At 41.7% G+C, this 20,436-nt stretch overlaps 1 protein-coding gene across 1 annotated transcript in view; it reads left to right on the top strand.

Moving 5' to 3' along the window:
• The window catches only part of LAPTM4B (lysosomal protein transmembrane 4 beta), a 73,070-nt gene extending 54,928 nt beyond the window's left edge, over positions 1–18,142 (top strand). Inside the window, exon 7 of the mRNA XM_019714996.2 lies at positions 16,898–18,142. Coding sequence (XP_019570555.1) covers positions 16,898–16,975 — 78 coding nt within the window. The 3' untranslated portion in view covers positions 16,976–18,142. The remainder of the gene's footprint in view (positions 1–16,897) is intronic.
• The last annotated feature ends 2,294 nt before the right edge of the window (positions 18,143–20,436 follow it).

Here is a 20,436-nt window from a genome sequence, read left to right as displayed (position 1 = left end):
TTGGCGTCTCGAGCAAAGAATTGAACAAGACACCACAGTAAAGTGGTGAAAAAGCAGTTTATTAGAAGAAAAGGTACCCTTCAAAGAAATAGGAGCGGGCCCAGGCAGAAAGCAGTGGCTCAGGGGCCATTATTCAAAGGGATAGTACACTCCAAAAGAGTTTGGAGCGGGCCGAGCAAAAGAAGAGGCTCAAAAGGCTCAAAGGCCCAAAGGGCCAAGGGCCCCAGCCCCAAAAAGGGAACTAAGTGGCGAGGACTTGGAGTTTTTATCCTTTTTTCTCCAGAATGGGCTGTTCCTTTCCAGGTGTGGGACCACTTGATTGACACCTGTGATTGATAAGAAGCTATTATGTCATCTTTTTAGACTGTGCATGTTCTTTCCCAGAATTCAGTCTGTTATAATGAACTTCCAGGCATATGTATATTACCATGATGGTATAATGAGGCCCACGTGAAGTGAAGGTTGTTGTGGCTTTTACTGCTCAGGTGTGAATGACCTGACCAATTTAATCTAGTTGGGTATTTTGTACTCATTTGTTCCTCATAGGGATAGATAATTACAATGAAAAGGGGAAGTTTGGGGCAATGTAGGAATGCAGAGACCCGATGCCTGTCTCTAACTGCCTGCCTTGTTTTTCCCTTGAGACGTGATCCCCATAAAATCTCTATGGGAAGTTGAGGGACAGGAGGTCTGTTCTTCTGGATCTGTTTCTTGCTGGGCAGGGCCGTAGAGCTGTCCCTACCTATTGGGGAATTCATGAAACTCTTGCCCTATTTGATCTCAGATGAGAGGAAGAGGTCTCCAGATCCACCTGGAAGACTGCATTGGCTTCTTTGGTTGCGACTGGCAATCTTGCTGGGGTATCCTCTGTATCCCCAAAGCCCCTAAATGAGGAAAGATAGATTTTAATGAATAAATCCATTAGCTCTATAGAGCCTTCGGCTATTCAACCAGTCATTTAGGTGGCGTCAATTGTCCAGGAGCTGGGCCCAGAATGGGTTGGACAATCAACAAATATACTGACCTGGGGAATGTTAAAACTTATTTGGTCCAAGAGTTAGGTCCAGAATGGCTTGGGGGAGATTGGGGTGAGGGACATTCTGTGATTTAGGCTAGGAACAACCTTTAGGATTCAGAAACTGATTAGAAGAGTAATCAAAGCCAGGGGTTAAGGAGCTAAGAAACTAGGGAAACGGAGATTTAAAATTTCTGTAGTGAGGGGGGCTCCCATATCATAACTATGTTGATAAATTTTATCAGTAAGCCTAAACAAAACTTACCTATTACAGTGGTGCCTCGGTTTTTTAACGTAATCCGTTTCAGAAGTCCGTTCAAATTCTGAAATGTTCGAAAACCAAGGTACAATTTCCCCATAGAAAGTAATGCAAAATGGATTAATCCGTTCCAGACTGTGGGGACAGAGTCCCAGAAAGCAGTTTCCAGGCTCTCGGCCTCATGTGGGAAGGTGCTGGCTCAGGTAGTAAATGGCCATCAACTGTGATTGGATGGCCATCAGCTGTGGCTAGTTGGCCGTCAGCTGTAACCAGTGAGCCATTGGCCACTAATATAACTGCTGTGGCTAGGCTAGCAAGAAATGGGGGCTAGCAAGAAGATGGTGGCTGAGCTAACAAGAGCAGATTGCAGAGAGGCGGATGCCACCAGCGAGAATATAGTGATATGACTCCCCTACTTATGGCTCCGTGGGTGTTCCTTTTTGGCCTCACCATATCCTGCATTCTTATGTGGGGAGCGGGACCAGAGACCCCGCAGGCCTCCCTGCACGACAAATGGCGCAGCGAGCAGGGTCTCCCGCACGACACAGACTTTTAAAATCAACCCTTAAAACTGCAAATTTAGCATGAATTTTACTGTCTAATGATACCATAGATCCATAAAATTTACTGCATTCGTTAACCGAAATGTTCGTCAGGGGAGACGCTCGAAAACCGAGGTACTACTGTATTCCAACACCTATTTTGAAACTTTCAAAGGAGAGAAAGAAAAGCTTTCTCTATAAAGCTAGTACATTATAGTGCCCTTAATAATGCTCAAATTGTACCAGCTTTGGTCAGTTGGAGCCACTTCACGTTGGTGCCTGGATCATTTGACACAATCCAGCAGTCTTTGATAACCTGCTTTGCTGTCTGGAATGACAAGGTATTCAAGGCTCATCTTGTACGTGTGTGTCCCAGACCTGGAATCAGCTATTTCTCCAAGGAGCCCAGCTTTCTTTTGGTAGAAACCATAATCTGGATTTCTAGCTTGGAAAAGCAGATTTTTTTTTTAAAGCAGGGCTCTCCATGTGTAAGGATTGTTTTAACTAGAACTAAAGCAGTTAATGTTAGCATTCTAACTTAAAAATCCAAATATACTGGAGTCTCATTCTGAGGCTCTAAATGGGGGTTGGAATGATCTAGTGCTGTCATTTCCCCTGGTGTCCATATCTCTATTTAGACCCACAGTGTGTAATAATGTATGTTTATCTTTTTTTCGTGTCTTTTTTTGGAATCTACACGGACATAATAACATGTCCTGTCTTTCACTTCCTATCAAATATTAGGCCAGATGGCTTTTCTCCCAGGCTGAATAGTCTCTGGGTGACCTCTGTGGAAAGATACTGAGGCCCTTGTTGATAGAAAATAAATGTGCTTTTTTTTTCTTTCTTCTCTAAAACAGTACACATATTATTAGCCAGAAATATACTTTCCCAAATACTACTCAATGAGGACAGATAAGAGTTGTTAGTAGATCCTGGAGATCATTCTGGGGGTTAATCTCTCCTTCAGGTCCCCAACCAACTCAAAGCAAAAACCTTTGAAAGAAATACCTAAGGGGCGGCTGGTTAACTCAGTTGGTTAGAGCACGGTGCTCTTAACAAGGTGGCCACCGCTGTGAGCTGCACCCTCCACAACTAGATTGAAACAACTACTTGACTTGGAGCTGATGGATCCTGGAAGAACACACTAAAAAAAAAAAAAAAAAAACGAAAGAAAGAGATATCTAAGGCAGAAAGATCATGAACTCTGTTAGTTCTTAATGCCTTAGGGTCTTGGTATTTTTTTCATGGCACCCTTAGGCCAAAAGAAATACCTAATTGTGTTCATTTCATTAAGTAGTCAGGTCCAGATAAGAATAGTAGCTATGGTAGTATAGTATCTGACACACGTTGCTGTGTTGTCCTTGAAAATTTAAACATCCCAAGGTGCTTCTTTGAGTGACCACCGTACATGGTTGTGTACTCTAGGGAGATGCACCCTTCCTTTAGAACATTGTTGTAGAATTCACATTCTGGATATATGTTACTAATACTATATTCTCTCCTCTATATCCATAAAGAATTGGTCTTGTTACTGTACAAAAGGTCTCACCACATGAAAGCCAAAACTCAAGAGGCTATGTTGGTGGAAAGAAAAGTAAGGTTTTATTCCAAAATGCCAGCATTAAGAGAAGACAGTGGACTCCCCATCACAAAGACTGCCTTGCTCTCTCAATATTGCCAAAAATTTTTATAGATACACAAGGAGGGGCAAAAAAAAAAGGAGAAGTTGGCCAGGGAGTTTCAGGAAAAGGTGCTTCCTAGAGGCTATTCTGCCGCAGGGTCAGGAATGAATCCCATACAGATGCAAAACAACTCTCCTAAGTTACCCAGCCAGGTGTGCACACTGGTCTGAAGTAAACAGAACCATTTGGAATTGTTATGCTTAGTAAATGCACAGTAAACAGACAGAGTCTTCAACATTTTGGGGGAGGAGAGGGCAGCAAAGAAAGGAAAGAAAAAAAAACTTTCAAAAAGTCCCAATCAAATTACTGTCAAATCAAATTACATCAGAGGTTTAAATTTCAAAAATAGAAGATATAGGGTCACCATTACAGTGTTAAGAAAAACGTATTAAAATACTAAACATGTACACTATAGAAACAGATTTCTTTCACATTAAAAATTATGCAAATTGAGACTTAAAAAGCTATTTTAATCTATGCAGTCGTGTTTTGCTAATGCCAATGAAGATTTGAGCCATGGTAGTACCCAGTGTTTTGTTAAATTCAACAGTAGGGAACCCGATGCCTTTGGAATTGGGACACTTTAAAAGCAGTGTGATTAATACTTACTGAAAATCGTGTCTGAAATTATGATTCCAGATAAAAGCATCATGTAGGAAAATTCCTAACTGTTTAGGTGTAATAGGAAAATTTTAAACTTCATGGAGTCTGTTATGCATGTCATATTGTGTGAGCTAATCCGGGTGAACATTATATTCTATACAGGCTTATTGTTTTGACTTCAAAAAGTATTTTGCTATGTGAAGCCTTCTTTTGAGTCTGACCGCTTGAAAAGCACAGTTAAAAAGTCAGTGACCTCGTGAAGGCCAGATTATCTCCCCAGCAGCCATTTCCCAATAGTTTCTCTCTGAGTGACCTGAGATTGATTAAGGCTGACCTTGGGCTGTCAAAAGCCACAAAACAAATTCTCTGTTGACTAAGAGGGCTTGCGGGTGGGGTCGGATTTAGTAGTACTATCAATGACTTTCATACATTATGCATAAAAATTCCACTTTTCCCCCCCTTCTGTGGCTTTAAAAGAATCAGGTTATCCATTACTTCCTAGGTATAGACTGAATATGGTTAGAAACAAGTTTTTGACTAGGTAACATGAGTTTTTTTTATTTTTCTCCTCACTGTAGAGAGACCAGAAGGGAGGGAATTAACAAAACTGACAGTTTAGTTCAGGAGAGATTTTTAGACTTAAGTAGTTCCTTTATACCTGAGAAACTAGACAGTTACCAAGATGAATGTATTTGTATAATCATCACTCTGCAGATTCTTCCAAAAAGTTCTGACTTTCTGACATGGTGTGAGGAGGGCTTTGCTGAAAGGCTAGTTACTAAACTGGCTCTTTTCTTAAGACCTCTTTCAGTCCTGAATGTTTCCGATTCATGTACACTAAACATACTGCACAAACAAAACCCTAATACCTTCATATGTGCACACAGCTTCAGGTATACTCCTCTGTTGGTTCTAGAAAAATATTGTGTGTCGTGGCGTGGAATTAACCCCTGGTCATTCACAAAAGGTGAACGCATTCACACAAGACTATAAAGTGGGAGAGTGAAGAAAGGTTTTATTAAAGTTAGGGCAGAGGGGAGTTAGAGGGGGTGTGGGGTGCGGGTTGTGCCGGGACAGAGTCCAGAGTTTGAGAGTAGACAGCTGCACCTAACTTCAGGTTAGCTTTTTCTTTTTTTTTTTTTTTTTTTTTTTAGATTTTTTTGTTTTTAATTGGGGAAAGGTTACAGGACTTTATTGGGGAACAGTGTGTACTTCCAGGCCTTTTTTCCAACTCAAGTTGTTGTCCTTTCAATCTTAGTTGTGGAGGGCGCCGTTCAGGTTCAAGTTGTTGTCCTTTCAGTCTTAGTTGTGGAAGGCACAGCTCAGCTCCAGGTCCCGTTGCCGTTGTTAGTTGTAGGGGGCACAGCCCACCATCCCTTGCGGGAGTCGAACCGGCAACCTTGTGGTTGAGAGGACGCGTTCCAACCAACTGAGCCATCTGGGAGCTCAGCTCAAGGTGCCATGTTCAATCTTAGTTGCAGGGGGCACAGCCCACCATCTCTTGTGGGACTCCAGGAGTTGAACTCACAACCTTGTGGTTGAGAGCCCACTGGCCCATGTGGGAATCGAACCGGCAGCCTTCGGAGTTAGGAGCATGGAGCTCTAACCACCTGAGCCACCGGGACGACCCAGCTTTTTCTTAATATAGGAAAGAGGGAGTCAGGCAGGCAGGTTTGAGGGCTGACATCCTTCCTGGGGTCGGGTCTGTTTGCAGAAGATGTTATCTTGGGACTCTGGACTCAGACTCAGCCATCGGCCACAGTGGCTGGGACTTGAATGCATTTCCAGTGAAAACTGCAAGGGAATTGTAAATTGGATTCCAGTGTCCGGGCGCCTGAGGATTAAGAAATTGCTCTTTCCCAGCTTAGGATGTTGTTAATTAATGAGGTATGGGTTTACTTGAGAAAGGGAACAAACAGAGTTCTTCAGTTAATCAGTGAGGGGAGAACAAAGAGAAAACAGATGAATATCAGGATGGATCTAAGTGCAAACCAAATCTAATTACAGGTGGCTCGATAGTGAGAGCTGTGTGGTGAGTTAAACTGCAAACTAGCTAAGTCTAAGTGCGTTATTGATTCCCTGAATTTCACCCTTACATTGTGAGTGAGATTGGGCTGGATGCCCCCTGAGATTTCCTCCTGAAAGTTTTCCCCTGCTTTAATGTAGGTTCCACAGTTCAAACTGACGGTGTGTGACATTAACTCAACTTTTCTTCCTTCCATCAATAAAATGTAGCATTTTAAAAAATATCCTATTGTGCTGGAAATTATCTCTGACCCATAGAACTTTCCAGTTATTTCATCCAGAGAGCATCTGGAGGAGTCAAATCAACAAACACATAGATTCCCCTCTCCCCCCACCCCACTCTGGTTCAAGCCTGTTGTTTCTCAGTCTAGTTGTGTAGGACACAGCTCCCTGGCCCATGCTGATATTATGAGCCTTGCGTGCCCCTTGGCTGAGGGAGTCCGGTCGCCAGTCGTCAGTCAGCTCCTCACAGCAGCTCTCACCGGCTGCGGGCTGCTCATGATGTCTGCCGGCCTCTCACGCTGGCCATCAGCCACTCATGGCAGCACACGGCAACCTCCGGCTGCTCACGGCAGCTCACGGCAGCTCACGGCAGCTCACGGCAGCTCACGGCAGCTCAGCTCCAGGGAGAGCCATTGTTCATAATCTTAGCTGTAGAGGGCGCAGCTCACTGGCCCATGTGGGAATCGAACCAGTGACCTCATCATTAGGAGCAGGGAGCTCCAACCACCTGAGCCACTGGGCCAGCCCAACACATAGATATTTGAAACCTAAAGTTCTGGAAGAACATTTCAGAAAAACCCAGTTTTCATTGTGAACCTGGACAAGAGTATATTAATCAATTACGTAATTGTAATCCCTCTACAATAGGAAGTGAGAACAATTTTTAGTAGTTTTGCAGTGAATTGAGGATGAAATCACACTCTATTTTCATTGTATTTTGCTTTAAAACACACACAGAACTTGACTTCTTATTTATCGCACATGTCCAAATAGAGTCAGTATTGATTTTTACTCTAGAGACAAATGAGACATTGAATTTTATTTTATTTTTTAACACTCTAAGACAGGTTTCTGGGAATATATCTTAAGGAAGTAGTAAAAAATCTAAGGTATTCACGTAGCATTGTTTTTATAGCAAAAGTATCCAATCTCATTGTATAATAATTGGGGACTGGTTTGGTTAAATAAGGGTATATCCACTTGATAAAATGTCTTTGTTGCTATAAAAATTATTATGAGCAGTATAACAGCAGAAGAAAGACTATGTTTTAAAAAGCAGAATATGAAAGTTTGTGTTCTGGTTACAGCTATGAAAAAAATGAAACCTGTGGACCCAGATTAAATTGTAGTAGAATATTAAGCAATTGATTTGTTGGATGCTAGAAATCAAAGCGGGAGATAATTTGACGCTTTCCATTAATGTAATGGAAGGTGGGAAGTGTATGGCGAGCGGGAATAGGTAAGTGGGAATCTGAGATCTGAGGTGCTGGAGTGTCCTTCCAGCCCTAGTGCTGCCTCTGGAATGACCAGTTGTCGTGCAGGAGACCCTGCTCGCTGCGCCATTTGTCGTGTGCGGCGGCCTTCTCGCCGCGCCATCTTTCAGGCGGGGCGGCCTGCGGGGTCTCTGCTCCCGCTCCCCACACAAGAACGCAGGATATGGTGAGGCCGAAAAGGAACACCCACGGAGCCATAGGTAGGGGAGTCATACCACCACAGTCTCACTGGAGGCTGGGCCCACTGGACGCCAACCTGCCGTCCGCTTTTCCGCCAACCGACCGACCGACGACTCTCCTCCACTCTCTCGACTCTGTTCCTCTCTCTCGGCTCTCCTCTTCCGCTCTCCTCGGCCCTCCGTAGTTGCAGCAGTTATATCAGTGGCCAATTGGCTAACCGGCCACTGCCGACGGCCATTCACCACCCGAGCCAGCACCCTTCCACGTGAGGCCGAGAGCCTATAAACTACTTTCTGGGGCTCTTTCCCCACACCAGTGTAGACTCATTAAGGAGACATGCACAGTAGATGGCGTAGCCCATTCAGTCTTGGGGGACCTGGAGGGAAGCAGCTAGGATACCTTTGGTAGGGTTATCATGTTCATTCCTCCTGCTTCCTCAGTAGTTAGATATTTTTATTTTAGATAAAAAAGATAGGTTTTTAAAGGTATATTTATTTTGGTATATATGTATATATTTAGATATAGCTATTTTAGATACACTATTCCAATAGTAAGTATTTAAGTACTGAGAACCATTTTAACTTTCAATTTGGGTTGCTATATTATTTTAGTATTTCTTGCCCAAATATCTCACTAGTGAGAGTTTTTTGACCCCATTTGAAAGATTTGAAGTATGGACTCTGTATAAGTGTACTCTATAAAACAATTTGCATAGCTTCTCTGCTGAGGACTGAGAGAAATAATGACTTCTATAATATCAAGTGAGAACAGTTTATAGTAGTTTTGCAGTGAATTGAGGATAAACTTATCTATCTTATTTGCCTTTGGAAATGATTCATTATTATAGGTGAGGGGTTCTCACTAGAAACCCCCCAAATTTGTTTATATTCTCCCCATCTCCTGCTATGTTCGATTATTTGGCTAAAAGTTCCATCAGCTGTAATTGCGCCACTATTTTAGGTACTTTGTATTGTAAGGTAATGTCACTTACAATGGACAGCCTAAATTCAGATGTTAAAATATACAGAAACGTGTACCTTGGAATTAAAAATATATGGTTATATGCATGTATGTGTTTACTTATATATACGTGAGGGTATACAGAAAGTTTGGAAACAGTTATTCTCGATGCCTTAAAGATAAGCCCAGACTTTTTAGTTGTGATGATCATATCTTAACTGTCCAAATGGTTATTTCAGTTAATCTTGGCGATTCATGAATCAGCTATCTCCCCTTTCCTGTTTGGCCTGAGTAAAGGAAGCTCACATCTAAATAGGCAAGTGTGGTATGACCGACTTCAGACAAGCATTTAATATAAATGCTGCCTGTTTTAAACTTAAATGCTTCTGAATGATGAGGTGTCGTGGTGCTGTTACTTTCACATCTGACATTATCCTATCTTCCGAGGTCAGAATTCAGAGTAATGCTTTTCCTTAACACAGGCGAAGGCAAACTTGTTCTATAAAGATCTAGATAGTAAATGTTTTAGACTTTGCGGTCTATATGGTCTCTGTCGTAACTATTCGACTCTGCTTTTGTGGTGTGAAACCAGATGTAGGTAATACATAAAGAATTAAGTGTGGCTGTATTCCAGTAAAATTTTATTCATAGATGCTGAAATTTAAATTTTATATAATTTTCACATATTATGAAATACTTTTTAAACCATTAAAAATGTAGAAAACCATTCTTGGCTCATAGGCCACACAAAAAGCAGGTGGCAGGCCAGATTTGGCTCGCATAGTTCACGAACCCCCACCTGAGAGGAAATTTAAGCCCAGTTTTCTAGGTATTTGTAGGACAACTATTTGAATTATCCCAGGGAACTTAATAGCCCCAGCTTTTGCCCTAGGTAGACCTCAAAGTGGAGTTTTTCCTCCTGCAAATGGATTGGCAGACAGCGGCACTTAATCTTTTGGCTCTTTTTAAGGATATCTTTTTCCTGAGAAAGTTTTAATTCTCCCATATTTGTTATTTTGCTTACAGAGCTTAATCAAATTTATATGTAACAAACTTTAGTGGAAATCTAATAAAGGCATAATTTGCTTGCGAAATAGTTGTTAAAGTCTTGAAAAACAGTAGCTAAAGTTATTATATGCAGTGTTACCCACTGTCTTTTATACAAATATTCGTTCTTTAAAGTCTTATTTTAGTTTACTATCATAAAAAAGAAATACGCTCCTTCCTGTCTCACCCTCCTCTCTTTTCCTCTCTCTCTCTGTCTATTTATTCATCCATATATAGACATAAAAAACTTCATAACCCAGTCAATTTCCATTTTGCCTCATTTCTCAGTTGTCTTATTTTAACACTCAGTTGTCTTATTTTGCATTATATCCAAGACTGCAAGCCATCTCATCCTTTCATAAATGTAAGGAATAAAATTAAAATTTGAGCATTAGTACATTCCATGTACTGTGCTAATAAGCAATTACCTGGGCTTATTTACTTCACCAACCTTGTGAGGTAGATACTATTATTATCTCTCACATTTATAGATGGAGAAAAGTGAGGCTTAAAGAGGTGAGTGGCCCCAGGCCTCAGATTTGGGAAGTGGTGGGCCCAGACAGATGGTTGATCCCACAGCCCATGCTCTCAGCCACTACCCTGTGTACCCCAGTCTTCTTGACATGGTGGCAAATACAGAAGATTACAATATTTGTTTGGCACACTGTTGTGAATAGACATTGGTTGAAAAGCTCTGCACTTCTGGCAGACTGTAAATTCTCTTTATCAGACCCCTGTATTAGCACATAAACTGTGCTGGCTCAGACCTTACACGTTTCAGTTAGTGTGGTATCCTCAGTGCCTGGCACACAGTACAGCCAACATTTGGTGGTGAACGGCGTTTAATAAATCGGTTTGTCTCACTCTGCTTTTTATCTCGGTTAAAGGAAGTAGCTTAGTGTACATGAACCAGATCAGGTCCACATCCATATCCCCAGCCGTCCAGTGTCATCTCCAGAGACAGTGACACTGCAGAGCTCATTCGTGTCTTCTGTGTCTGCTGCTTTCCTCAGATTCTAGTGAATGGTAGCAGTGTCCACTTTGTCACCTCAGCCAGTAACTTAGGGGTCATCTATAAACTTACAATTGTCTTAAATTCTGCTTTCTCTTCAATTTTTCCTCTTTGTTGCAGCCAGATCTAAAACATAAGTCTGATTTTGTCATTCCTGTATTTCAAAGTTTTCAGGGGTTCTGCTGTTTATTACTGCAGCCATGTCTCCACTGTGAAGTCACTCCACTTTGCTATGTGACAGCCATTTGTGACTTGTGGAGTAATGTTTAAAATCTAAATTTGCCAATGGTTTGATTTTTTTTTCTCTCCTTATAATCAATAGGAACAGATTCAGGATTATCCCGACAGTAGTATCTGTCTCAGTTGCTTGCATTCTAATATTTTCTTGAAGTGAGAGGAGGGAGTGGAGTTATAACTTCATCTGCCAAGTCCATCTTATTTGTGAAGCAGCTTTGTTTGTTTGTTTGTTTGTTTGTTTGTTTGTTTGTTGGGGAAGGGGAGCAGTGTGTATTTCCAGGACTTTATTGGGGAACAGTGTGTTTTTCCCAGGACCCATCAGCTCCATGTCAAGTTGTTGTCCTTTGGTCTTAGTTGTGGAGGGCGCAGCTCAGCTCTAAGTCCAGTCACCGTTTTTAACCAGTCATCTTAGTTGCAGGGGGCACAGCCCACCATCCCATGTGGGAATCGAACCACAACCTTGTTGTTGAGAGCACTCACTCTAACCAACTGAGCCATCCGGTCACTTTGTGAAGCAGTTTTGAGGGATGTTACTGATGTGTTGTTGTCAACAGCTGCTGCTCTTATGAACTATTGTGCTTTCATAAATACTGCCATGCCCCTTGCTTCCTATCCTTACTGCCCACCCCCGGCCAAAGGAATCAGGAAAAAAAAGAAAAGGAAATCTCCATTTATGATAGTGTTTTATTTTCCCACATTTTTGCAGGAAGCAGGGTGCAGTTGATTTTGTAAAACAAATCTGTGTATCCCCAAGGGAGTCTCTTACATGTGAACATTAGCAAAAGTTCCCATCCCCCCACAAATGGTGAGGACCACTGGTTTCTGTAGAAGAAAGTTCCACTTTCCTGTCATTGCTTACAAGGCCAGTTGGGATCTTGCCTGTTGTTCCAGGCTCATCTCTTGTAACCCCACCTCATGCACAGCGGCCCAACTATAGCAGACTGCCCACGTCTTTACATGGATGCTTTGACCTTTCATGACACACAGTTTGTATGTCCTTTTCCCCCTTCCTGGGATGGGTACTGCTTGGTTAACACAGGGCATTTTACTCCAGATTTCGGCCAGTTATCTTCATCTCTGCCATCCAGCTCCTGGTACCACAGCTGGCCTCTGATCGGTGCTCACATATACTTGGGTAAGGAGTGAATGAATGGACCTTATTTTGGATTTTACAATTATAACTGCATGCCCAGACCTCTCACAGACATGCAGTAAAAATGGTGTCCATTTTCTCCTTTCTCATCAGTCAGTTACTTTTGTTTAGAAATTCATCAGGGAGGAGGTAGGGGGTAGGGATGGGAAATCTTGTTGTAGGGAGGAATGTACTGCTCCCCTCCCAGCTGTTGAGGTAAAAGGAATCCCGAGCTAGCTATTTCCAAAGGAATTTTTCTCAGATTTCTCAGCAGGACTTTAGGGCGTATTATTCCATAGTGAGAACAGAAATGTTGTCAAGATTCTTAAGAGAGGGCCTATGTCAAATAGGTTGTTAGTTCAGTGAACTTTCCTTATAGGCATTTATCCAGCCTTCTATTTGCTTCAAAGGCTATGGCTCAGAGCACAATTATAGCCTTTAACACTTATTCAGTAGAGCTGAGAAGAGTTTTTTGGGGGGATATCTATCATGGTCTCCATTTTGTAGTTATAGAAACTGAAGTTCGGGCAGATTTAATAACTTACTCAGGACCCCAGGGATCATAAATCATAGAGCTAGAATCTGAACCCAGGTCTAATTTCAGAGCCCACGTTTGACTGCCTGACACCATATTGCCTCCAGAATTTGACTATGGCCATACAGCTACTAAGTGATAGAACTCAAATTTTGAACACCCCGCTCTCTAAGAACCAATGCTGAGAAAGGAATACAGAAGTGTGAGACTCTTGCTTTTTAGACACTTTTTAGAGAGGAGAAAGGTAAATGTATTTATTATATGACTGTTAAGAGTACAAGATAGCACATAACTGATAAATTACATAAGTGCTTCAGGAGAGTAATTCTGTGTCTGAGTTCAGAGGGCTGTACTATAATTACTCCAGTGTTATTCTTATGACTTTATATTATGTATAAAGAATTATGAAAATGTCATTGTATGTTTGTATTTCAAGAACTTATTATAATGCAATTGCATAGTATAATTAGAGGAGAAGAAAGTAATCAAGGCTGGAATATTTCGGATTTCAATGTCAGAAGTGAATTTAACTTGAGCCTTGGATTATTTGGCCTTTGTATGCAGTGACATAAGAAAGAAAAATATTCCAGGAGAGGAAACTCACAAGAAAAAGGAGTCAGCTTGGTAATGAGCATGTCATGCTAGGGAGTCATAGAAATAAATTAGGTAGGATAGAGTCAGATATTGGGCTGCTGTTGACGTGTGCATGAGTGGCACGAAGAATGTGCTGTTAAGTAAGGGAATTGTTCATTTTCCCATCGCACACATTGTTTCCTTGGGGCACCTCATGGCATCATAGTTCACTAGTTTCCGTTGGTGTGTGAGGTACTCCAGGTTATGTTTTAGTGTGGAAGTTGGGTCTTCCAAGACTGGAGGAGAGTCTCAAGCAGGCGAGGGGCGGGGTGGGGAGGCTTGTCCTGACCAACTTCTCCATGAAAACATATTTCACCTCCGAGGTAATAGCTTCAAACAGCACCGTGTTCCCTGGTTGCTTTGTTTAGTGTCTGTACTGAACATGTCCAGTGCCTGCCACCCTTCCTTGCTTTGAGAGCTGCATCTTTGGCAAGTTGGGCTCGTTTTCCAGGCCCTTGTAGAAGCTCATATCAAATCCACAACTCGCTTGAGAAAGCAAAAGGAATGAGGTGGCTTGTAGCTGCCCACCATCCTCAGGTTGAAAGTTACTGTGTGTTGACTGACTTCCTCTTTCCTTCAAGACCAGCGTGATTATTTTTTTATTTTTAAAATGTCACTTTTATTTTTAACACAGTATTATTCTATGAAGATAGCTAAAAATCATGATATTGAAAGATTTATTTCTTAATTGTCCTCTGCCATTTTTTGCCCATCCTCCACTTTTCACCCCAGTAGTAAGCACTGTCAACTTTTACTCGTCTCTTCTAGTATTTATCTCCATACTTTAAAATAACATGTCTACATTGCTAATTTTTTTATTATCAATTTGAGACCTTTTGATTTCTTGTTGTTGAATAGGATTTAACTCTTAATCTCTCTGTATTCTTTGCTGCTTTCATCCTCCTAATATAGCCATCAAAGTTTTTGATCCCATTATCAATTAGTGTTTACTCTATGCAGATGTTCAGTGCAGAGCTCTGTGGTGCACATTCCCTTTCTTGTATAATTTTTGTTTTTCTTCAGCAAACATTTGCCTTGTTTTTTCAGTTGTCATTTATATTTTTTACCTTTTACCTAGCCCCAATCCTTTCTATGTGGCTATCAGATATGTCAATCACCTATTAATATTATTTTCCAAATATTTGAGTCTATAAGATAATATGTCAGTTTTCTCTTTCCTGGGGCTTCTCTTCTTGCTCCAGGGTAGATGAAATGCCACACAGCTGTCATCCTGGGCCTTGATTTCATTTTAACTTACCTCACCCTTGTTAGGTGTGGAGGCTAGCAAACAAGATTTCTGATGCAATTTACCTTGTGCCTTGTACTGCCACCCCACCCCACCCTGTCCTGGACCCCAAAATCTCCAGGGATGGTTCTTTGAGAATCTGATGAAAGCTCTGAACAATCTCCCCAGGAAAATTAATGCACAAACCTAAAATTTGGCATATAGTTTTGTGGATGTCTGAAGATAATTATGTAACTTTTTAATAATACTTTTGGGAACATAATCCTAGCAACTGTAGAATTCCGAAGAAGCCGTTATGGCTTAACTCTAATTTACAGTAAACATCCAGGAACGGTTCTCAGGCCTATTGACATTGCTTGTGTGGTGCTGTGACAGTTATCCACCTACTGCTTTATAGCTCCAAAATTCCCCTTTTAGCCTGATTGGAGCTGGCCTTGTAAATGTTTCTCCTTTACTAGCCAACCCGCTGTTAAGGCTTTCAGTGGAGGGCACTATAGGAGGAAGTGGTTTTCTTTCCCTGGTTCCTGTGTGCACCTGCAGAGTATTTGGATCCTGGTGGCAGTGTCCCCCTCCTCTTGACAGCTTTCCTAGCACACACATCCATCTTAGGCAGTTTCTAGGGCACCTCCCCATCAACAGCTTCCAGCAGGTGGTTCTTTACACACCAGCCTCAACCTGCTGACTGGACCAGCTCTGGCCTGGTTCAACCCAGAAAACTTTTCTACCCACAGCCCCTCCAACAATGTTTGATTCCCAGCCTTGGAGATGGGCCCCTTTCTGTGTTGGTTCCTTCCTTCAGTACCCTCACTCAGCACTAATGTCCATTAGAGTTCTGTTTTTTCCCCCTCTTGGCGAATTCCCTTCCAATTCCCTGTTGATAATTATTTACTAAACTTTCTCTGTTCAAATTACTGGGTGGTTTCTGTCTCCTGGTCGGATCCTAACCAGTATAGATGCCCTCTGCCTAGAGTGCCAGGTTCCATTTCCCCACCAAATGAACCACAGGTTCTCCAAGGGCCAGCCTAAGTGATACTTCAGTCATTGAGTCCACCAACATTTCCTGAGTTCCTGCTCTAGAATAGGCACTGGACCCAACACTGGTGTTAAATAAGACCAGGGCTTCAGCCCCAGAGGAACTCTAGAGTAGCAGAAGAGAAAGATAAGCAGTGAAGTGTGTTGAGTTAGAGAGGTGTGTGGGTGGCGGGGAGGGTTTGGACGGTTGGGGCAGTAGGGTATGACAGAAACTTAAAACAGAAACTTAAAAAATAATGTTAAGTGTTGTCCCTCGAGGAGTCAAAGGATAGATAAATGAAAATTCATGAAAGTGGTAAATATTTACCACTTTAAGTGATGTGCGTAATAGAAAGAGTAATAAAGTGTGATTTTGTTTTGTTTGTTTGTGAACATTCTTTCTCTTTCCACAAAGCACTTGAAGTGGATTAGGTTTTAATTCATATCATCTCTGAATTCCTAAGGCTAGGAACTTTTTATCTTAGTTATCTTGTACCCACAATGCCTGTCACATATTAGGTGCATAATAAATGCTAGTTGACTGATTAAAGGCTAATTATATTGAGTTGGTATTCTCTGTTTTGTGTTCTACCCCAAGAAAGCCAAAATCAACTAATGTTTTCTTATGTTGACAGCTCATAAACAAGCAATTGTTTTTGTACTGAAATGTCAACAGAGGTCATCAATTAATAAAGTGCCTATTCTCGTTTGTTCCTCTCTGGCCATCTACAGCTGTACATCAGGCAGCATGTTAAGTATTGTACAAACCTCTAATTTTCAAGTGTCCCTATTTTACAGACGTGGAAATTGAGATTAAGTAACTTAACCCAAGACTCCACTGATGAAGTGTGGCTGAGCCAGGCTTTGGGTCCCAGCTGATACGAAGCCCTTGCACCTACCAGTCTAGCACTTGAATCGCCCTGTAGTCACTTAGGCCTGTCCTCCTGTGCTCACATGTATATAACACCTAGGAGACTTTGCAGAGCCACAGGTGCCTCCTTCCTAGCCTAGATGCACAGCCCTGTGGTCCTCCAGGCACCGTGATATCCAGGCACATGTGAACAGGGCTCCGGAAACTCAGTAAGGGCTGGAAGTCTCTTCCTGTTTGCTTCCTCATGCAATCAAAAAGTCTCTCATCAAATTCTGGCCACTTGCTGGAAAATTGAAATTGGTACAGGTTATGGAAACCGTTTAATTGCTTAAAAGTTTCACTAAAGTTCAGGTGAACATACGTATACTTTTCAACATTAACGCCTGTTTTTTCTCTGTTTCTTGTCAGGTGCTGTTACCCCCGTATGATGATGCCACTGTGAATGGCGCTGCCAAGGAGCCACCACCACCTTATGTGTCTGCCTAAGCCAGGAAGGGGGCGGAGCTGAGAGCGCGAGCTTGACTTTCCAGACATCAGAGCAATAGTTCTTTAACTTTACCTCTGAGATGAGCTCTCTGCATTTACTTGTTGCTGAAATGCTACAGTTTAAAAATTTAGATGTTAAGTTGAAATCTTCTGTAGTGTTAAACATACGCTTTAGCTAGAGCACTGTGATAGCCTGATTCACTGTAGAGTTCTTTCTGTAGCGGTGGGTGTGACGGGCTTCCCTGGTCCTCCCTAGACTTCCCTGGGCGCCAAAATTTCCCCCAAACCTGGATGAACCTGGAGTCAGACTGGTTTTCTACCTACTAGGCCCCAAAGTTAGGCAATTACTGACATCTTTTTTCTCTCCGTTCCCTCTGTCTCTTTGGGAAGTGTAAAATAAAATAAAAAATTAGACAATACTCTTCTTAAGCCATTCCAGGGTGTGGAAAAAACCTTTATGAGAACAGGAATATTAATTGTGGAATCGTTGCTCTAATTAGGTAAATAGGAGTACGTATATATTCATCAATAAAACAGGAATTTCCTTAAGATCCTTTATGACTTAAATTCAGTGACAGTTTGAGTTTGCTGGTCAAGGCTAAACTGAGACCCTTCGACAATCCTCGGCAGTGAGAGAGCAATCACTACGCACGGCTGTTCTTGTACACCTGTGTCTGAGGTCATGGACTGGCGTGTCTCATCCATGTTTGGGGGATAGAACTGATTTGTTTGGCACTGCGTGGTGTCCAGTACTCCCTTTTTCCTGGTTTCCCATCTCCGCCCAGGGCCCCCTTTCACTAAGTGTTCTGCCCTCGCCTGATTCAAGGAGGATATCCAGCTCACTTTGTCAGGTGACATTGTTGACATGTGTTTGCCTAATAATATAAAAAAGGTTTTTATCTTCTGTCCCTGCGAGGCACATCCTACTGCTTTGAACTTGCAAGTATGTTAGTCATCTTTTAAAATGAGTGTAAAACAAGTCTTCAGAAAAATGCAGAGGTCTACTTTCCTTGTGGAATGCCCTTATCTTGACTACCTGAATTTCAAGGGACTTTTATATATTCATATGTTCAAGAGTCACAACTCTGCTGTTTGTTCATTACTGAATGTGCTGTAAATGAAGGCTTTTACAATTAAAGTGAGATTTGCCCACACCCAAGAAAATAATCTTTTGACTCTGTGGTGATTGATTGTACCTAGGGACTCTTCCCGCCCACATATGTCCAGACAGTCACAGTTTGGCCTAAGGAGGAGGCTTCATGGCTTGTTTCACACATGCTTTTTTAATATTTCTGTGCTGATGAAACCAGAGCATCTTAGGCCAAAAGAAATGGAGATGAACAGACCTGAGCTTCCAGCATTCCTAATTCCCCCCTCTATGAAGCCCCGTGCTCAGCTGTTTTGCATATGATTGCTTTATGTCTACAGTGCACTTTTAACAAGCCGTTTGGATTTTACTACATTTGCAGGGCGATTAAATTCAGAGAGAGGTGAGAGGGGGTATTTTTATACCTGTGAATCAGCCTCAATTATTTCTTAGGCTATATCTTATTACTATTCTTTATAAACTCACCCTAAGAAATACTATTCTTTGAAGATTTATGCCCGTAAGATTTATACTAAGTTAATCATAAGGGTTATTAGGGATGGAAAAAAGCCTATCAGACAGTTTCACTGATCCCTGTGGAAAGCACATAGGACATCAGTTATTTGCATGTTGCTCCCCATAATTTTTTAGCTCTTTGCCTAATAGTTTTTGCGATATGAAAAATGGCGCATGGCCAGATGGAGAGAAGTGCTGATTTTGAGAGTCTGTGTAGGGTCATCAAATAGAATCTTGATCATGTGACACTCGAATAGCACTGCAGACATCAGGATATCACTTCCTCCTCAGAGATCCCATATGATGCTGGTGCTGCTGGGTTTTCTTGACTTACAGCATAACCCAGGCTAAACTCCAAAGCTGCCTCCTTATCTACCTCTACAAAGTAAGGATTGTCTTCTTGTCTCCACTATGAAAGGCTGTGGTGTTTGAATTAAAATGGCCCTGTAGAGCGCATTCCATGCCTCAGCAATTCACTGGGTCTTTGTCTCATTGCTAATTGAGATAAATTCCTCTCTCTCTCTCTTTTAAATTCATAGATTTTTCTTAATACCTCTCTTTTAAATGTATTTAAAATCCCACTTTAATATCTAGCTTCTTGCTCCTGTTTTGTTGTCTACAGAAAAACAAGAACAGTTATTACCTCGATTGTTCTCATGCCTGTGTACCTCTTGGTCACTTTACTGATCAGAGTTCCTCAGTGTTTTCCATCTTAACCCCCCTAAGCCCTTATTTTAAGGTCGTGGACATTCAGCCCAGCACCACAAGCTGTGCAAATGGACCCACCAATAAGCAGCCCGTGTCAGAGAAAGTTTTAAGTTTGTTTGCTGTGGCAGAGGGAAGCGGGAAACTGTACACCTTTTGGCATGGATTGTGGTCTGTCTACCCTAGAAACCAAGCTTCCATTGAACAAGTCAGATTTCCAGAATGCCGAGTCGTAGAAGAGTTTGAAGTTCAGTAAACTAGTTGCCCTCCCCTTCCTCCTACATAAACATTATGTGCTGCATCTGCCCAATTCTGATGTCCTTGTCCCTGCCTCCGCCCTCTCCTATTGTCCCTGAGAATGCAAGAAACTTTCCCCCTCCTGTCCTCTCTGGCCCTAAACATTTGCTTACCATATTGCCCCGAAAATAAGACCTAACCGGAAAACAAGCCTTAGCATGATTTTTCAGGATGCTTGTAATATAAGCACTACCCCAAAAATCAGCCCCATTTAAGATCGTCAACCAGAGGAATGCATTTAGTATGTCCGTTGCAACACACAATGGATGTATTGAATTATAAAATAATATATAAATATAAATAAATATTGATATTAATACAAAAATGATAATATAAATTATAATTAAGTATTTGTAAATACCCAAGCGGGTACCTTTGGAGGAGAGGTAAAGGCATATGTAAACAACTGAACTCAAGATGTGTTGCCAAATGACCAATCAGTGTACAGACAACGCACGAGTACCATGCACACTTGATAATGAACGGACGTGGTTGTATCTAATGTGAATCTTTATAATTCAATATGTTGTGTGTTGTAACAGACATACTTAATGCACTCGTGTGAAATAAAGACATGTTTTCTGAATTTTGGCGACTGCAATTTTTCATCGCTTTTGTGTGGACCATCATTCTTAACTGTCACCATTTTTGTTGCCACTCCTGTCTCGTAATTAACACTTGATTTAATGGTAGATTTAAAGCGAATAATATTTTGACCCCCAGACAAGATGAGTGCAAAAAGAAAGAGCTATTCCAACAAGTACAAGAAAGGAATCGTGGAGGACTCCCTGGGGTAGAATCTTACGGCTTTCTGCAAAGAGAAGTTGGACCTCCGAATGGTCCGAAAATGGCAAGC

This window comes from Rhinolophus sinicus, linkage group LG12 (assembly GCF_036562045.2).
Source record: "Rhinolophus sinicus isolate RSC01 linkage group LG12, ASM3656204v1, whole genome shotgun sequence".
Taxonomy (NCBI): Eukaryota; Metazoa; Chordata; class Mammalia; order Chiroptera; family Rhinolophidae; genus Rhinolophus; species Rhinolophus sinicus.
This window is presented reverse-complemented; position numbering and strand designations above follow the sequence as displayed.